The 15,255-nt window shown below is 39.5% G+C and overlaps 1 protein-coding gene across 3 annotated transcripts in view; it reads left to right on the top strand.

The window, feature by feature from the left end:
- OSBPL9 (oxysterol binding protein like 9) overlaps positions 1-15,255 on the top strand; it is an 80,274-nt gene that overhangs the window by 23,489 nt on the left and 41,530 nt on the right. For 2 of the 3 annotated variants that reach the window (XM_063138958.1, XM_063138948.1), the window contains exons 4-6: positions 9,352-9,428; positions 14,009-14,104; positions 15,152-15,199. In XM_063138958.1, coding sequence (XP_062995028.1) covers positions 9,352-9,428; positions 14,009-14,104; positions 15,152-15,199 — 221 coding nt within the window. Of the gene's footprint in view, positions 1-9,351; positions 9,429-11,317; positions 11,421-14,008; positions 14,105-15,151; positions 15,200-15,255 lie in introns of those variants that run through there. The other variant, XM_063138966.1, reaches the window with a different exon arrangement.

The raw sequence follows: 15,255 nt of genomic DNA, 5'->3' as shown, positions 1-15,255 counted from the left end.
GACAAAATCTGCAGTTTCCTACTGCACTGTTAAAGGAACACCTTCTGCAGTTCTCCTTTTGCAGCAGTTCTGTAGCTTTTGTGTTGCCTGCCTGCAGAAACAAAAACACCATAAGAGAGGGTCACTTTATAGCAGAACCAAGTGATTGATATATAGATGTGGATAAACAATTTTTGCCTTCAAAGAACTATATTATACACAATAACTAAAGTGCCAGGGTTTAATTCAATGAAATGTAACTTTACTATGAGTTGGCATTACTACAGATTTGTGTCCATGATGATCTTGCAATTTTTTTTAAAAAATAAATAAAGACTTGAATTATTTAAGATGGCAACCCATAGTTTACAAACTGTTTTCTTGTGAGTTTGTGGCTTCTAATGTATAACCAACTATCTTATTTAAATTTTATCTAATTTCAGTAAGCATTCTCCTGAGATGTGAAATTGCAAGTGCAATTACTCTGAATGCTGACAGTGTAGTATCACATTTATTTCAGTATTTGGCCAAAACTTATCATTAATATTGTACCTTGTTTAGTATGCCCTGTGTGTATACTGGCATGAAGATCTCCCTTCTGCTGAAGCAAATGGGGAAGACCTTGGTGGTAGTGAGTTAATGCGCACATCACTATTCATGCACCAGCAAGGAACTTCTGGATCAGGGTGCTTGGTAATACCTGAATATCTTGCATTACCTGCGTGTTTTGGCATAACTACTTCAGTTTTTGTAGGCCCTTTCCCCCCTTATTAAAACAATAAAAAAAGTTTAACTGCTCACAAGGCTTCTCTAGACCACGTCAGACTTGCACATCATTTGTGAGCAATGGAGATGCTCAACATTCTTTATGATAAACAATTGTGGAATCTTACGTCTTAGTACTTTGTACTTCTCGATTTGGGTTGTGAGCTCTTGCACCCCTGTTGGAAATCATTTGGCCTTACTCATAGGAAAGAATGATAGGAAGTTGAATTTTGTTCTGAACTGAACATTCTCTTCATACTGTATTGCAGCATCTGGGTTTTCTCCTTAATGCTATTTAATTGTTAAATTTGATGGATGTAGGTAAATAGGAAAGGGATTAATGATTCTGCACTCCCTCCCCCCATGCTATTCCTTAATGTGCACGTACTCCCTCCCTCCTTGCCTCAGTTGGAGCCTGAAATGGGCCCAGGCCTGCTTTGCAAAACCTGGCTCTGCCTACTAATTGCCCAATTGAATAATATGTCCAGGCCCTGAAGGGGAAATGAGGAATGCGTCCTCATTTCCCTTTGTTATTGCATACCTTTTTTTTAATGAACTCTTGTATAGTTTTTGTAATATAGTCATTATGATCTGTTGTGATGTCTTTGTATGACTTTTATAGTCATTCAATTGTCTTGGGTCTTCCTTTAGATATGTAGTCTCTTGTTTTTAGGACAACAGTGCCACCCTTGTTAGCATGTTGTAATGTCTATCCTTCTCTGAAAATTTCTTAGACCTATTCTATCGTCTTTGTGCTGTTGGTATATGATGGTTTATAATTCATTTAACAGATATACATCCTTCTAAGACACAATGTCATTTGATATTTGGTGTCCCAAGATTTAGGAGGTATGAACGAAAGAAGAGGATCTTTGTAGTAAGCGTCTGTCGATGGTATAGAAATGTCTGTTCATCTAGACATGCTTTCAAATGCTGTTTAGTTATTTTCAGGATTGCTATACATTCCTTATTCATATCTTACAGTAACATAAAATACAGTCCACCCACATAAGAAGCATCCTATACATACCCTTATATCACAATACTATTTAGGCAGGTATTCCCCACAGTATTTACTTTAGTCTGACTAACAGATCACACACCTATCTCTTCATTCTATGTTATGGATAGACTTGGGACTACTATTTTATGTTAAACATCAGTATCAGTGGTATGGAAAGCTCAGTCCTGTCCTATTTGTTCTGATACATACCAGTTAATGTCATTGGGGATCACCAGAGTGTGCTTAGGAATCATGTAAGTTCACAGTTATCCCACTCCAATCTGACTTGGTGAAAGGCATTGGGGGAAAACTGTGTTTACTGTTGGTTAAAGTTATGAATGCATCCCTGTAGGAAGCTAGAGTACTGAATGGCTTTCAGTTATATCAGGATGCCAGACCATTTTTGGGTTGGAGGCTCTCCATGAGCTGATATTAGTGAGTGTGGCCCCACCCACTGATTCCATTATCCTGCCCATTTTACTTTTGTGTCTGAGAAAAAAGCACACAGAGAAAGCACTCTCAGCACACAGAAAGGGATCCTGTATGGGAAGGAGCAGCCAGCTATTTGTATGTACTCCTCTCAAAAGAAATCAGATTTCTCCAGTTACATTTTGCCTTATTTTCCATACTTCTTTCCATTAGAAGGTTGCTGAGCACATAGTGGTCTGCATCTTTTAAGAGCATCAATATACTTCATGCCTTCTGGCCCTTGCCCTTAACGTAAGAATAGTTCAATAAGGGACATTACAGTTTGATCATGGAGTAGTATACCAGTATATTATCCCCTGCAAATAGAATTTGCAGCTCTCTCTCTCTCTCTCTCTCTCTCTCTCTGAGCCATGGTCCCATGCTGATTCAGAAGGTTCTGGGGCTTCTCTGGATCAAAGTGCTCATGTTGCATCAAGCTGCACCCTTACTGCCAATTGTGGCACTGACAAGGGTTTATTGGATAATTTTTAGCTACTCTTCTCAGGGCTGCAATTGACCATATGTTTGAAATTTTAATGCTTATTCCTGGAAATCTAAAATATTTATTCAACTTTTTGTCTGCTTATTTCTGGGTGGGAGGTTCCAGCGGGTGGTGGTTACTTATCTCCCTAGCATCTTTCCTGTGCAGAAGTTGCAGGGTTTTCTCCTGTCCTGTTCAACAAGAATACGATCCTGTTAGGTTTCATAACATCATCAACTGACTGACAAAAGGGCTCAGTGTTGCCTCATCATATGCCCTAAAATTAGTGCTTTTTCACTGTTTGCGTATAAGGGAGGAGTAAAGTAACAATGGCCTTGAAATGGAGAATGGTGGAATAGGAGTTTATAATTATTAGGGTTCAATCTCCATTAGTCTTTCGTGTAGCTGTTGTAGCTGGACATTCAGGTGGTGATCAGGTGTTCTTTTGCCCAGCACTAGCCAATTAGAAAACTGCAGTCTTTTCTTATTTAATAGGCCCTGTCATTATTCATGCCTTCATAATTCTCAAGGCCATGCTATAATGCATTTTATTATGCGGCTGCTCTTGATTACTGTTGAGAAATTGCTTTGATAATGCACTGTTGGATATATCTGTTCATGGACGTTGGTGGGTTCCTGGGAACAAATTGCACCATTGCTCTAGCTAACATCTGCACTGGCTTCCCATTGCGTCTCAGGCACAGTTCAAGGTGTTCATCTTGATACACGTAGTATCTGAACTTGAGCATAATAGACACCATCACTTTCTCTGTCAATTTGCGAATCAACTTTTGTTGATAACCTTTGATAGCAATAGCATGATAGTAAGCCTGTTTGATAGCTGTTCCTCCCTGGCAAGATTTGCCAGGGCATCTTTGGAGGCATTAAAAACACTTCCAGCAGGCTTTAGGTAGTTGAGAAAAGGTGTGAAAGGGAGGGGAACCTTGTTATATTTTTTTAAAAAATGTCAGTCACTTGAATACTTTGGGACAAAGTTGTTAAGAAAAGAATATTTACTTAAACACAAACTTTTAACCAGGAAAGTGATCTTGAGAGTTGTGGTGTATAGCTTGATCACAACATTGACCCAGTGCATGGCAGCTGTGAAGAAGACAAATTACATGTTGTAGATCAATAAGAAATGATACCTTTGAGTCCATGATTGAGGTGCAGCGTTTATTTTGGAAAATTAAATTGGCAGATTGGTTCAAGAATCAAAACTATTGTCTAAATAGGGGGGAATGTGTTTTTAGGCCTAAATCCAACATTCAACCCTATCACATCTAACTATAAAATCCTGGCCTTTGAAAATATGGTACTAAAGGAAATCCAGTCACCACAGGAAGATAGGTATAGAATATGGCATAACTTGACACAGCCAGAAAAAACAGCACTGAGTAATCTTTGCAAATATGCAGTTATCATCTTTAAACCTGCTGACAAGGGAGGAGTGATAGTTATCTGGGATATTAATGATTATCTAAAGGAGGCTCAAAGACAACTAAAGATGCAAAATCACTATATCCCCTGTAATTATCCGAGTTTTGAGATCAAAAAACAAATTGTTGAAATTGAAGAAGAGGGATTACTGGAAGGATATAAACAGTAAAATCTATGAATATTTATTACAATCAGAGGGGCGAATTATTTGTTACCTAAAATACACAAGGGAATATTCCCGGCCGGCCAATTGTATCAGGATGTGGATCTATTCCTGAACAAATAGCTGAGTATGTGGATTATTTCCTCAAACCATTTGTTCCGTTGATTCCAACTTACCTGAAAGACACGGGGCATTTCTTGCAATTTTTGGATACAATTAAATTAGAAAATAGTGATTGCCTGTTGGTAACTTTGGATGTGGCATCACTGTATGCCAATATAATGCACAAAGAGGCGATGGAAGTTATAGAACTTACCCTTAATAAAAGAACAGACTGGAAACATCACCCAACGAATTTCATTTTCTCACTTGCTGCAGATCAACACTATTGGCAAATATCAGGCACAGCTATGGGGTGCAAGTTTGCCCTCGAGCTTGCAAACTTATTCATGGACAGCTTTGAACAAACATATCCTTAATCGGGAGAATACTTTTCAAACCCACATTAAAACCTACAAGAAGTATCTTGATGACATCTTTTTGATTTGGAAGGGCACTTCAAAAAAACTAATGGAGTTTAAAACTTATCTCAATAGTATACATGATACCATAAATTTTGAGTTTAACTATGACATCTCTAGAATTAATGTTCTGGACGTGGTGGTAATTAAAACTGGTACCTCAATATATACAGATACCTATAGAAAGGCTACAGATGCCAACTCATACTTAAAGTATGATAGTTTCCATCCTACACATATTAGGAGGAATCTACCATAATCTCAACTCATAAGACTCAGAAGGAACTGTAACACTCTATCCGATTTTGATAAGCGGGCCAAAATACTGATAGGACAACTCCAGATGCGGGTACCCTAAAAGAAAATTAAAGCAAGCTATGTTTAAAGTAAGAAAAATGGAGCAGAAAAAAATGTTTTAAAATAAGTAACAGCATGATTCCAGAATGCTGGTACCTCTGACCTATAATGGCAATAATGGGTGTATACAAACTGCTATACTCAAACATTGGAATCTGTTGGTGGGTGTACCTGGGTGCGAAACCAAACCCCTTTTTGTTTATAAATGTGCCAAGAACCTGAAAGATCTATTAGTGCACAGCACCCTCAAGAGCAGTAATGAGGGTAGTAAAGATTTAATCCTACATCTGACAACTAAGGGTAATTTTCCATGCCACCACTGTAGTGTTTGTGAGAATTGCATGAAAACAAAGAACTTTACAAACCCACAGGATAGTAAGAAATACGTCCTTAGGGATTTGTACAATTGTGAGTCCGTGGGGAGTTGTATATCTTATTCAGTGTCCCTGAAAACTTTTGAATGTTGGTATGGCCACTAGAAAAATAAAAATAAGAATTTGTGAACATAGGAGCTGCATCAGAAATCAAAGACTGCATGCTCCCATGGTGAAACATTTCATTGAGGTGGGACATTCCGAAAAGGACTTTAAATTCTGGATCTTGGAGAGAAGGACCGGCTCTGGAAAACTTCTGGAGAACAGATTGAAAAGGAGAGAACTGTTTGGGATCTTCACGCTTGGAACAACAATGCCAAATGGCTTAAATTAAGAATATAATTGGTCTTGTATTTTATAAGATTGGATTTACACCATTTGGGATTACCTGTCCTTAATCAATTTTATACAAATCTGTGTACAGTTCTCACCACATGTCACAAAAGATATTGCGTTGGAAAAGGTGCAAAAAATAGCAACCCAAATGATCAAGGGACTCGAGCAACTCCCCTATAAGGAAAGATTACAATGCTTAGGGCTGTTTAGTTTAGAAAAAAGGTGAGTTAAGGGGGCACATTATAGAGGTGCATCAAATTATGCATGGTTTGGAGAAACTGGATTGAGAAGTTTTTCTCCCTCTCTCAGAACACTAGAACCCAGGATCATCCAATGAAGCTAAATGGTGGCTGATTTAGGACAATAAAAGAAGTAATTCACACTGTACATAGCTCAATGTTAGAATTTGCTACCACAGAACGTTGTGATGGCCACCATCTGGCTTTCAAAAGTTATTAGATAAATTCACGGAGCGTAAGGCTACTAGGCATGATGCCTATATATTTTCTTCATTAGTATGCCTCTGAATACCAATTGCTAGGGCACATGAGCAGGAGACGGCAATTGTACTCATGCTGTGCTTGTGAGCTCTCTGTAGGCATCTGGTTGGCTACTATAGGAACAGAATGCTAGATTAGACAGGCCTTTGGCCCAATCCAGCATGGCTGCTCTTGGGTTACTTATTCAGAGTGTTTTATGTTTAGGTTGGTAAGGATCAAGCATATGAGATTGAAAGAAAAGTGATAGTGCATTTGTTGCATGAAATATTTAAGTAGTTTACTCTCTATGGTCATTTCTGTCAAAAATGAATAAAAATGCCCCCACCCTAGAAAGAGTAATTAATTTTTAATGTCACAGCATGGAAATGTGACAATATGTGAAACAAGCATGACTATCTTGTATTGTGCTTATTATTTGGAATCGTGGCTATTGAGTCAAAACAAGTAAATGGATTGGCTTTTTATTATTAAAAATGATGTTTTTACTGGTAAGACTGTCCACATGAACCCTATTGGGTATAATAGGGGTTTCATTTTTCAGAGTTTAAACCACATATAGAAAAGCGGACCATGTTGTTCACAATCAAAATAATACTAATTTGTCCTAGATAATAACACACTGGACTCCATTGGTGTCTTAGACTGAAATTCTAAACCCATTTGGGTGTATGAATGTAGTGGGATATCTGAGTAAATGTGCATTGGATTGCACTGTTAATGTGAGAACCGAGCTTCCATATGTTTTTATTCTGCTTTTTGACTACTACTTATTTCTAGGGTTAGTTATCTGAACTGATGTTTTTAAGCTCTTGTGTCTTGATATGAATGGATTAGAAGTAACTGTAAATTTTTTGACAGTTTTGAAACTTACCTTTCAGTGATATGAAGGCTGTTAAAATCTGGTGCAATCCTTTAGCATTCCATGTAGATTCTGCATAACATCACTATTCATCTGACTTGTAAAATGAAGTACTATTTTAATACTATGCATTTTGATTTCAGCTTGATCATTAGAGGACATATTAAAACAAAATACAAATCCAACGCAAAAGCATAAACTCCTGAACAAACACTGTTCTGCTTTCTTTGATTAGCATAAACAGCACATGGGGGAGTATGGGTTAGGGTAATATGCTATTGCTAGCACTTCTAAACTCAAGCTCTGCCTAGGGGCATGGCATTCTTCACTTTGCGGATAGGATTAGTTGATAAGAGTGCAGGGCCACTGAGCTTTGGCATAGCCTTGTCCACTTCCATCATACTCCCATGTCCTTGCTACTTAATAATTGCATATGGCACGTTGGGCAGGGCTACAAGCTTGTATCATGCTAAACTGGCTGAAAAAATCCCAAACTTTTGTTATTTTCTGCACATTGTACAAAATGCCTTACTAATTGTGTACTGCAGTTCAATAAGCAACACATATTGAAACATATATAAAGTATTGAGACCTAAAATTGCCCACAACAGATGGCACTTTTAGTTTCCTGGAGATGGTTAGGTATTGGCCTGTCTGAAGGAGAATTCAACTAGGAACATGTTACCTTATTGATTTGACATAGCCCAGTCTTGCAAATGAGTATTTGAGAATAGTTGCCTATCTTTGTAAAAAAAAACTTAGCACATTTGAATCCAGACCCTTCTGTTCACATGGTGTACATGAGATTGTCCTGTTTTATCTTTTCCACAACCTTGTGAAGTTAGCAAAGACTGATATCATAAGGCAAGTTGGTATTATCTCCATACTAGCCTGGGGCAGAGGCTCAGTGGCTTGACTAAGAGCACCAGTAAGATCATGGCTCAGGAGATTTTATATAGAGACTTTTTGGCTTTCAGTTTATTAGCTTAGCAATTAAGCTATAGCAGCATCCTGTGCCAATCAATGAGCTTTATGATAGACCCAGATTTGGCCTATAACTACCACATTTGCTCTCAAGGACTTAGATCTGCTCTAGAAGCCAACACCTTGATCTCATACCTGCAGTAGTTTGACAGGACAGGCTCTGAGGACAGCACAAATTATTGGCAGTAGGAGAGTCATTTGCCTACTCACCTAAAGCAATTGAAATAAGTTGCAGATAAGTGGCAAATTTTCATAACGGGTCTAGTCAATTTGACCACTTTGGAGTTATAATAATACAAGGAGGAGTGAAAGGCCTGATAAAATTTGTATGGCCAAGTTTTAACAAAAAGCATACATAATACTTCTACTCCAGTATTTAGCTGGAAAACGGTTGCCTGTTGATTTTTCCCCATCAAAATAAATAAAATACCTCCTAATCTTCCATTTTCTACCTTTTGAGACAATTCCTTTCTTTAATGCAAATACCTTCCTTTTTTCTTTGGTGTTAACTTTTCTCAGCTTATGACTTTAGTTTATCATATTTAAAAGTTTAAGTATGCTGCTTTTGGGAATGTCAAGGAAAACCAAAAATGTCTTTGTAAATTTTCCAGTGTTTTTACTTAGAACTTTGTTAATGTTGGGAAAAGGAAATAAATAGTAGAAATCTGTTGATGCATGTTTACTTTCCTCCAAATTATGGTTCAACTGTAGCCTGTTTCTACTATATGAAAGCAAGTTTAGAGATGTCAAAGTTAGAAATGTTAACTGATCTATTTTTCCTTTCTCCCCCAGAATGTCCCCCTCAGCATTTTTCAGCATGCCATCCTATCTGGGCCTGTGCATTTTGTGTTAGACCCATTGAAAGCAATGCCGGTACTCTGAGCTAATGTCTGCTGATAGGTTATTAGGCCCCTAAAATTGCCTTTGTTTTTGGATTTCTAGGGCATAATTTGATCTGTGATGCTTGAATTAACAGCCTGTCTTTGAACAACACATTTACAGTCTTATGTAATTAACAACATGACTCTTTATTGCTGCAACAGTCTAATATGGCCACCATTCCGAGATTGGCTTAATTTTGCCAGTTATTGCCTTAAGTATAATTTTTAATATTCTTCCAGCTCGAGATGCTGATGAGAGAGAGAAATGGATTCATGCTTTAGAGGAAACCATCCTTCGTCATACTCTTCAGCTTCAGGTGAGCTTATCTGCAGTCCATTTAGAATTATTAGTTGTCAGAACACTTATTTAAGGTGAGCATCTCAATAGTGATATATACATTCTACATTTAATATACAATAATTAACGTTTTATAAAATATAACCCATACCAATCTGTTTTGAAGGTCATGAGTGCTCATTCGTTTTTATGTTGAGTATAAAATAAAGCTATTAAACATGTCTCCATCTTGAAAGTATTGCACTTGAGTTGATAAGTTTTGCATTGATACTATATTGCCAGTATATATATGAGAAAATTTTCTAGAACTGGAAAACTAACACAGATTGGAAGTTACCCGCAAGGATGTCTTATGTAAGCTCCGCTCATTTTGTGTCTTTAACTTGTACTTTTTTTATACATTGTTCTGTTGAGAACTTTTATATACATCTACAACTTGAAGGTGTATGAGCTAAGTAATCGACACCAGAATTTTCAGAACTATAGTGGGGACCAGCTGCATAGATACACAAATGGACCAATTAAAGGATGTTGGAATACTTCAAATCTAGAGGAGGTTATTTGGGGGAACTGGCATAGTCTTTTACATAGCATTTATGCATCTTGCATAACGCAGTGCTTTTGTTGCTTGGAAGCGGGTAAATGTGAGTGAAAGCTAATTTGTATTCCTAGCGAGGATGTTGGTCATCTCAAGGTGCCATCACAGAAAGGGTTTTGCTTTGGAGACATTAGTACTGACTACCCATAAGAGCATTTTCATTTTGATCTTGCGGTTACTGAGCAAATACAGAGGAGACAAGATTGTGTGTTTTAGTATATTAATGCATATTGATTATAGTGAAGTTTCAAGTGAGAAATCTCTGGTGAAGCAACTCTGTATATACATTGAAAATTGCAGCCTGGGATGCAAGCATGTTTTACTTGGGAGTAAGTACGGTTCGGTCCAGTTAATTTGTATGACTCTCCTCCCTCCTCATGGCAGCCTTTTGTGCCGGTGGAGACACCTTGGTTCTTTCTCCTGTAGCCCCTTCCGGGAGGGTTCGCTGACGCAGCAGCAGCGGTTTTCCGGAGGGGCGCGCGGGGGACTGCACTGAGGAGGGGCGGGAAAGTCCGTTGCGTGAGCGGAGCTGGCGCAATTTTGGATCCGGGCCAATGGGAATACTTCCAAGTAAATTTACGTAGGACTTTCAGCCTTAACATGAACTTAAGAATCTTCAGAATGTGTGTGTGTGTGTATGTGTGTGTTCGGGGAATTCTGCCCATAATACTACGCACGCAAAGCTGAAACCTTGGCAATCGGAGAAAACTACGCGGATGATGAATGCCGTCTCAACCGGAAAGAGCGGGCGAGCAACGCCGTAGCCAATTGCGAGAACGTTGTTGGAAGCATTTTAGAGGATCAACAAAACCAGGGGGCGGAAGAAATCTCTGAATGAACGCAGGTCTTCGGTGGCATTGCCTGTGAGGCTCTAAACACGCCTGTGAGGCGATAGAAGGCGTCTCTCGGAACGGCTCGGGTGCGGGCGTCTCCACCTTGCCGCGGAAGCCCTTTTCAGTAGGATTTGCTTGACTCGCCCGGTGAACTGACTTTTCGGCTTCTCCGCTCCCGGTAGAGCTCTCTCTCTCTCTCTCTCTCTCTCTCTCTCTCTCTCTCTCTCTCTCTCTCTCTCTCTCTCTCTTTCTCTCTCTCTCGGCGTCTGCGTGAGTAGTCTGCCGGTGTGGGAGCCCAGCGGACAAAGTGAGTCCCCGAGAGGAAGAAGAAGCCGGGCGCGCCGACTGGAAGGAAGCGGCTTAGCGGGCGTGACTATTTTGTGTCCCCCCCCTTCCAATCGCTGCGAGGGGGGGGAGGAAGGGTTGGGCTGGGAGGCACCTGACCCGTAGCCAATCGGGAGACACCTCAGTGTTAAGGCGAGTGCCGCGTGAGCGGCGGACTTGCGACGCGGCGTCCCTGCGGGCAGGGGCCCAATCCTAAAACAGACCCCGCCCGGAGAGAAGGGGGAGCATGGCTTGCGTGAGTAGGTCCAGACGTTGGGGGTGGCGTAACGTCGATACTGGCAGGAGGGGGCGCCCTCGAAATCCGCGGGCCTGGTCTGAGGAGGCCCACCCGGACGCCTGGGTTCTCTGGTCGATCCTATCTATAACGCGTTGTGTGTGTGTGTGTGGGGGGGATTCTGCCAAATCCCCGCCCTGAAATTGGCGTCAGGGCCGGCGCGTGCGGGCAGAAAGGGGCGGGGGCGGCGGCAGCGGCAGAAAGAGCTCTGGAAAACAAAACGTAGATCTGAGGGCCAATATTACAGACCGGTGTCGGAAACGAGGAGCGAAGTGCGCGCGCTAAATGTGGCTTTAGGCTTCGCCTAACTTCAGTCTCCCCTGTGGGTCACTGGTGGAACTAGCTGCCATTGATTTTTGTTGCTTAAAGGGTCCCTTTGCCGGTCTAGGTACCTGGATCGTGCCAGGCGATTACTGCTAAATAAAAGCCTGGATGCTCGGAGGCGGGGTGAGGGGCAACTTAGGTTTTCTGTCAAATTTACCATGTTGTACATCCCATTGAATTTGATTTCCTTCTGACCCTCCTTATATAGGGCTGGATTATATAGCAAACTGAAATGCATTGATTGTTCCCAAGTGGCTGTAGAAAACTTACCTTGTGATCCTGCACAAAGATCCTATGCCCTTGAACCAACATGGGAGCTGAGCTCCTGCACAGACTATTAGAACATTTTATAACCAGTGGACCTTGTGATCACCTTATATTGTATATATAGTATGGTGAAGTCAATTCTCTGACTGCTGGCCCTTTAGCAAAATGGCACCACCCACATACAAGACTTGAGATCAGTAGGCAGAAACCCAGGAGGAGGGGGAATGGAATGGAGTGTGCTGAAAGAAGGGAATGAATGGATAGCTGGAACACTGAACGGGAGGACTTATATTACAATACTTTGAAATCCCCTATGCAGAGTACCCATATGCAAAACATGTTTCTATGATTCCCTGGAAAGTCAATGTATTTTTGTTGATATTGGGAACATGGGTACTGGAAACAGTGTGGACGAAATACACATAGCCACTGTGGGCTTCTAATGCTTTCTAACGTTTATTAAGATCTAAATGCCTCCCAACATATGTAGCTATTCAAAAATTGTGAACATTGCTAAAATAACTTACACTGTTTAGCAGGTAGGCTAGTATAATGTATGTAGTGGCTGTGATATGTATTAAGGGATATAATGTAGTAGGATAATTAATTCCAGTTCAGTTCATTGCAGTGAACCTTCAGAGAGTAAGGTATGGCCCTTTGCAAAGACCATAATATATATCCCTATATCCAGTTCATGATAATAGGATAATAATTGAGCTTCACTAGGGAACTTTTCTGGCCATTTTGAGCATGTCATGCATTTCTTTGGTACTTCAGAAGGAATTGATGCATTCCAGTGATCTTTCTTCTTAATGACAAAGTTCACATGCCACACACACATTGGATATCCAACCCCCACTTGGGGGTTGCAGTGTTGTGCGAACTCAGCTTTGCATAACGCACACTGACTTGGTTTGCATGACACAACAACCCCCAAGCGAGGGTTCCATATTCAAAAATGTTGTAGGACATTTTTCTGCCTAACATGTATGGGATTGTGCCCTACCCCCTAAAGCCATGATAGTATTTTAGAGTTAAAGAAAAGACATCTGTTCCATGTTTACACAAGCATGATAGTTAATTAAGATAGCCTTGTAAATATGTGCAGTGTTGCAGGAAGCAAGACAAGCATAAACAGGGGAGCTAAAAGAGTGACACAATTTGAGGCACAGATTTTTTTAAGCCTCTTTTTTCTCTGATATTCCTAATATAAAATAATGTTTCCTTAGTGCATTCTGTATTCTTAGTTTGTTACATTCTGTGCAAGGTCTTGCATCTAAGATTTACATCCATTTTAGAGGAAGGTGACTTAAATGCTGAGAGAGCTGTTTAACTGAAATAGATATAAAACAGAGTTAATAATCTCTGTGAGAAGCAAAAGCATGGAAATACTCTTTATAAATGATAAGATATGAGGACATAATAATTTAACTTGGCCCATTACTTCTAGCACTCTTTTGCTGGGTAACTGTGGATGAAACCTCAGGGTTAAGTAAGCGCCATTGTTTATATCAGAGGAAACATGTATAGGATTGCGCTATTAAGCCTGTGTTGAATTGTTGTCTCTGTTTCCTACTATTTGAGAATTCACGTGCCAGTCTCTTTTTTACAAGGAAACTTGCATGGAGCAATGTCTTTATTAGATGCTTCTCCTTAGATTCCCATTTTAAACTGGTAACTAGGTAGCAAAATAGTTACTGTGCAAAAACACAGTATCAAGGCTTCAGAATGGCGTTAAGAAGGTCCCATCGTGCCTTGCTGTGTGCGTTAATAATTTTGTTGTTCTCATTTACATCTGCAGCAAAAAGGTAATTTATCTTTCATATTTTTGAAAGTGTATATAAGAAGTTTATTTCATGGCTTTCAGTTAATCGTTGGGGAATAAATCAATTGCTGTTCTGTGTATTCTGTAAAGAAATCCTGCAACTGTTGTGTTTGGTTTTGGTTTGTATTTATAGGGTGTGGATCCTGGATTTGTTCCAAGTGTCCAAGATTTTGATAAAAAGCTTACAGAAGCAGATGCTTATCTACAAATTTTAATAGACCAATTAAAGGTATGTTAAATCCTAGACTTATTGTATCCTTCCACTCTGGGTGGATTCAGTGATGATGCACTTTAAGTCTGTAAGGTTAATTGCAATAAATTTTTCAACTTTTTCTGCTTTTTAAAAAGTTCTTTTTAAACACTTGTACTTAATGGTATTTTTCCTATATATTGGGTTTCCCACATGTGTGGAAAATTTTGCTGTGATATTGTAGGATATTGGCTTAAAGAAAGTTTTCTGTAAGAGCTCTGTATTTTTTTATTCTTGCAGTTAAAATAATGGTAATGTCATGGACTATACTTCTGTGACACAGTGGAAAAACTTTTCCCCTTGTGGTTTATCAGTTAAATCTTACATATTTGATCTTGGAAATGGAGTATGCATTTGAGAAGTAAAAATGTGTGTATCAGAGAGAGAAGCTTTTGCATTTTTCATGGATTGGAGACTTAAGGTTGCTGAATTCAGTACTTAACAGGGCAGCCCATTCTGTTCTAAAGTCCTTTAGCTAGGGCATCAGCTTGACCTGAAATACGTAATTGAGGGGAAAGAAGCAACAGATCAGAGTGACAGTTGCTATGCTTGTGAACAGTTTGCAGCACTACTCTGATTCTTTGGCTTTTTAAATGCAGTTCTGTAAGGGAATACTCCTGTGCATGTTTATACAGACAATCCTAAAACTGTCGGCATTCCCCAGTCAGCTATGCTGGCTGAAGAATGCTGAGAGTTGTATGACTTTTTCCTGTATAAACATGAATAGGATTGTGCCCTAATATTGTCACCACCACACCACACCAGACTCTGATAATGTTTTCTAGCTTGGGTTAAAGTAGAGAAATCTGTTCTTGAACCAGTGTAAGGTCAACTTTTAGGTGAAACAGTTCAATTTAGATGAAATTATTACTATTTATGGTAATTTAAAAAATGTTTCTGGTAGGAGAGTACTGTGTAAATTGTATTTGTTTAGACTGTAAAAGTACTTTTTAAAATGAAATTGCTGTCTTACTTTAAAACCCCTACTATCAATGTTTGTCATTGTCTTTTTTCTTTTCTTTTTAGCTCTTTGATGAAAAGCTTCAAAACTGCAAAGATGATGAACAGAGAAAAGCAAGTATATGTTTTGCATAGATATTTTGTATTCCACCTCCCCCACCCTCCCCCCG

The sequence above is a fragment of the Elgaria multicarinata genome, chromosome 1 (assembly GCF_023053635.1).
Source record: "Elgaria multicarinata webbii isolate HBS135686 ecotype San Diego chromosome 1, rElgMul1.1.pri, whole genome shotgun sequence".
NCBI classification, from domain to species: Eukaryota; Metazoa; Chordata; class Lepidosauria; order Squamata; family Anguidae; genus Elgaria; species Elgaria multicarinata.
The sequence above is the reverse complement of the archived record's forward strand: the minus strand, read 5'-3'. Positions and strand labels throughout refer to the sequence as shown.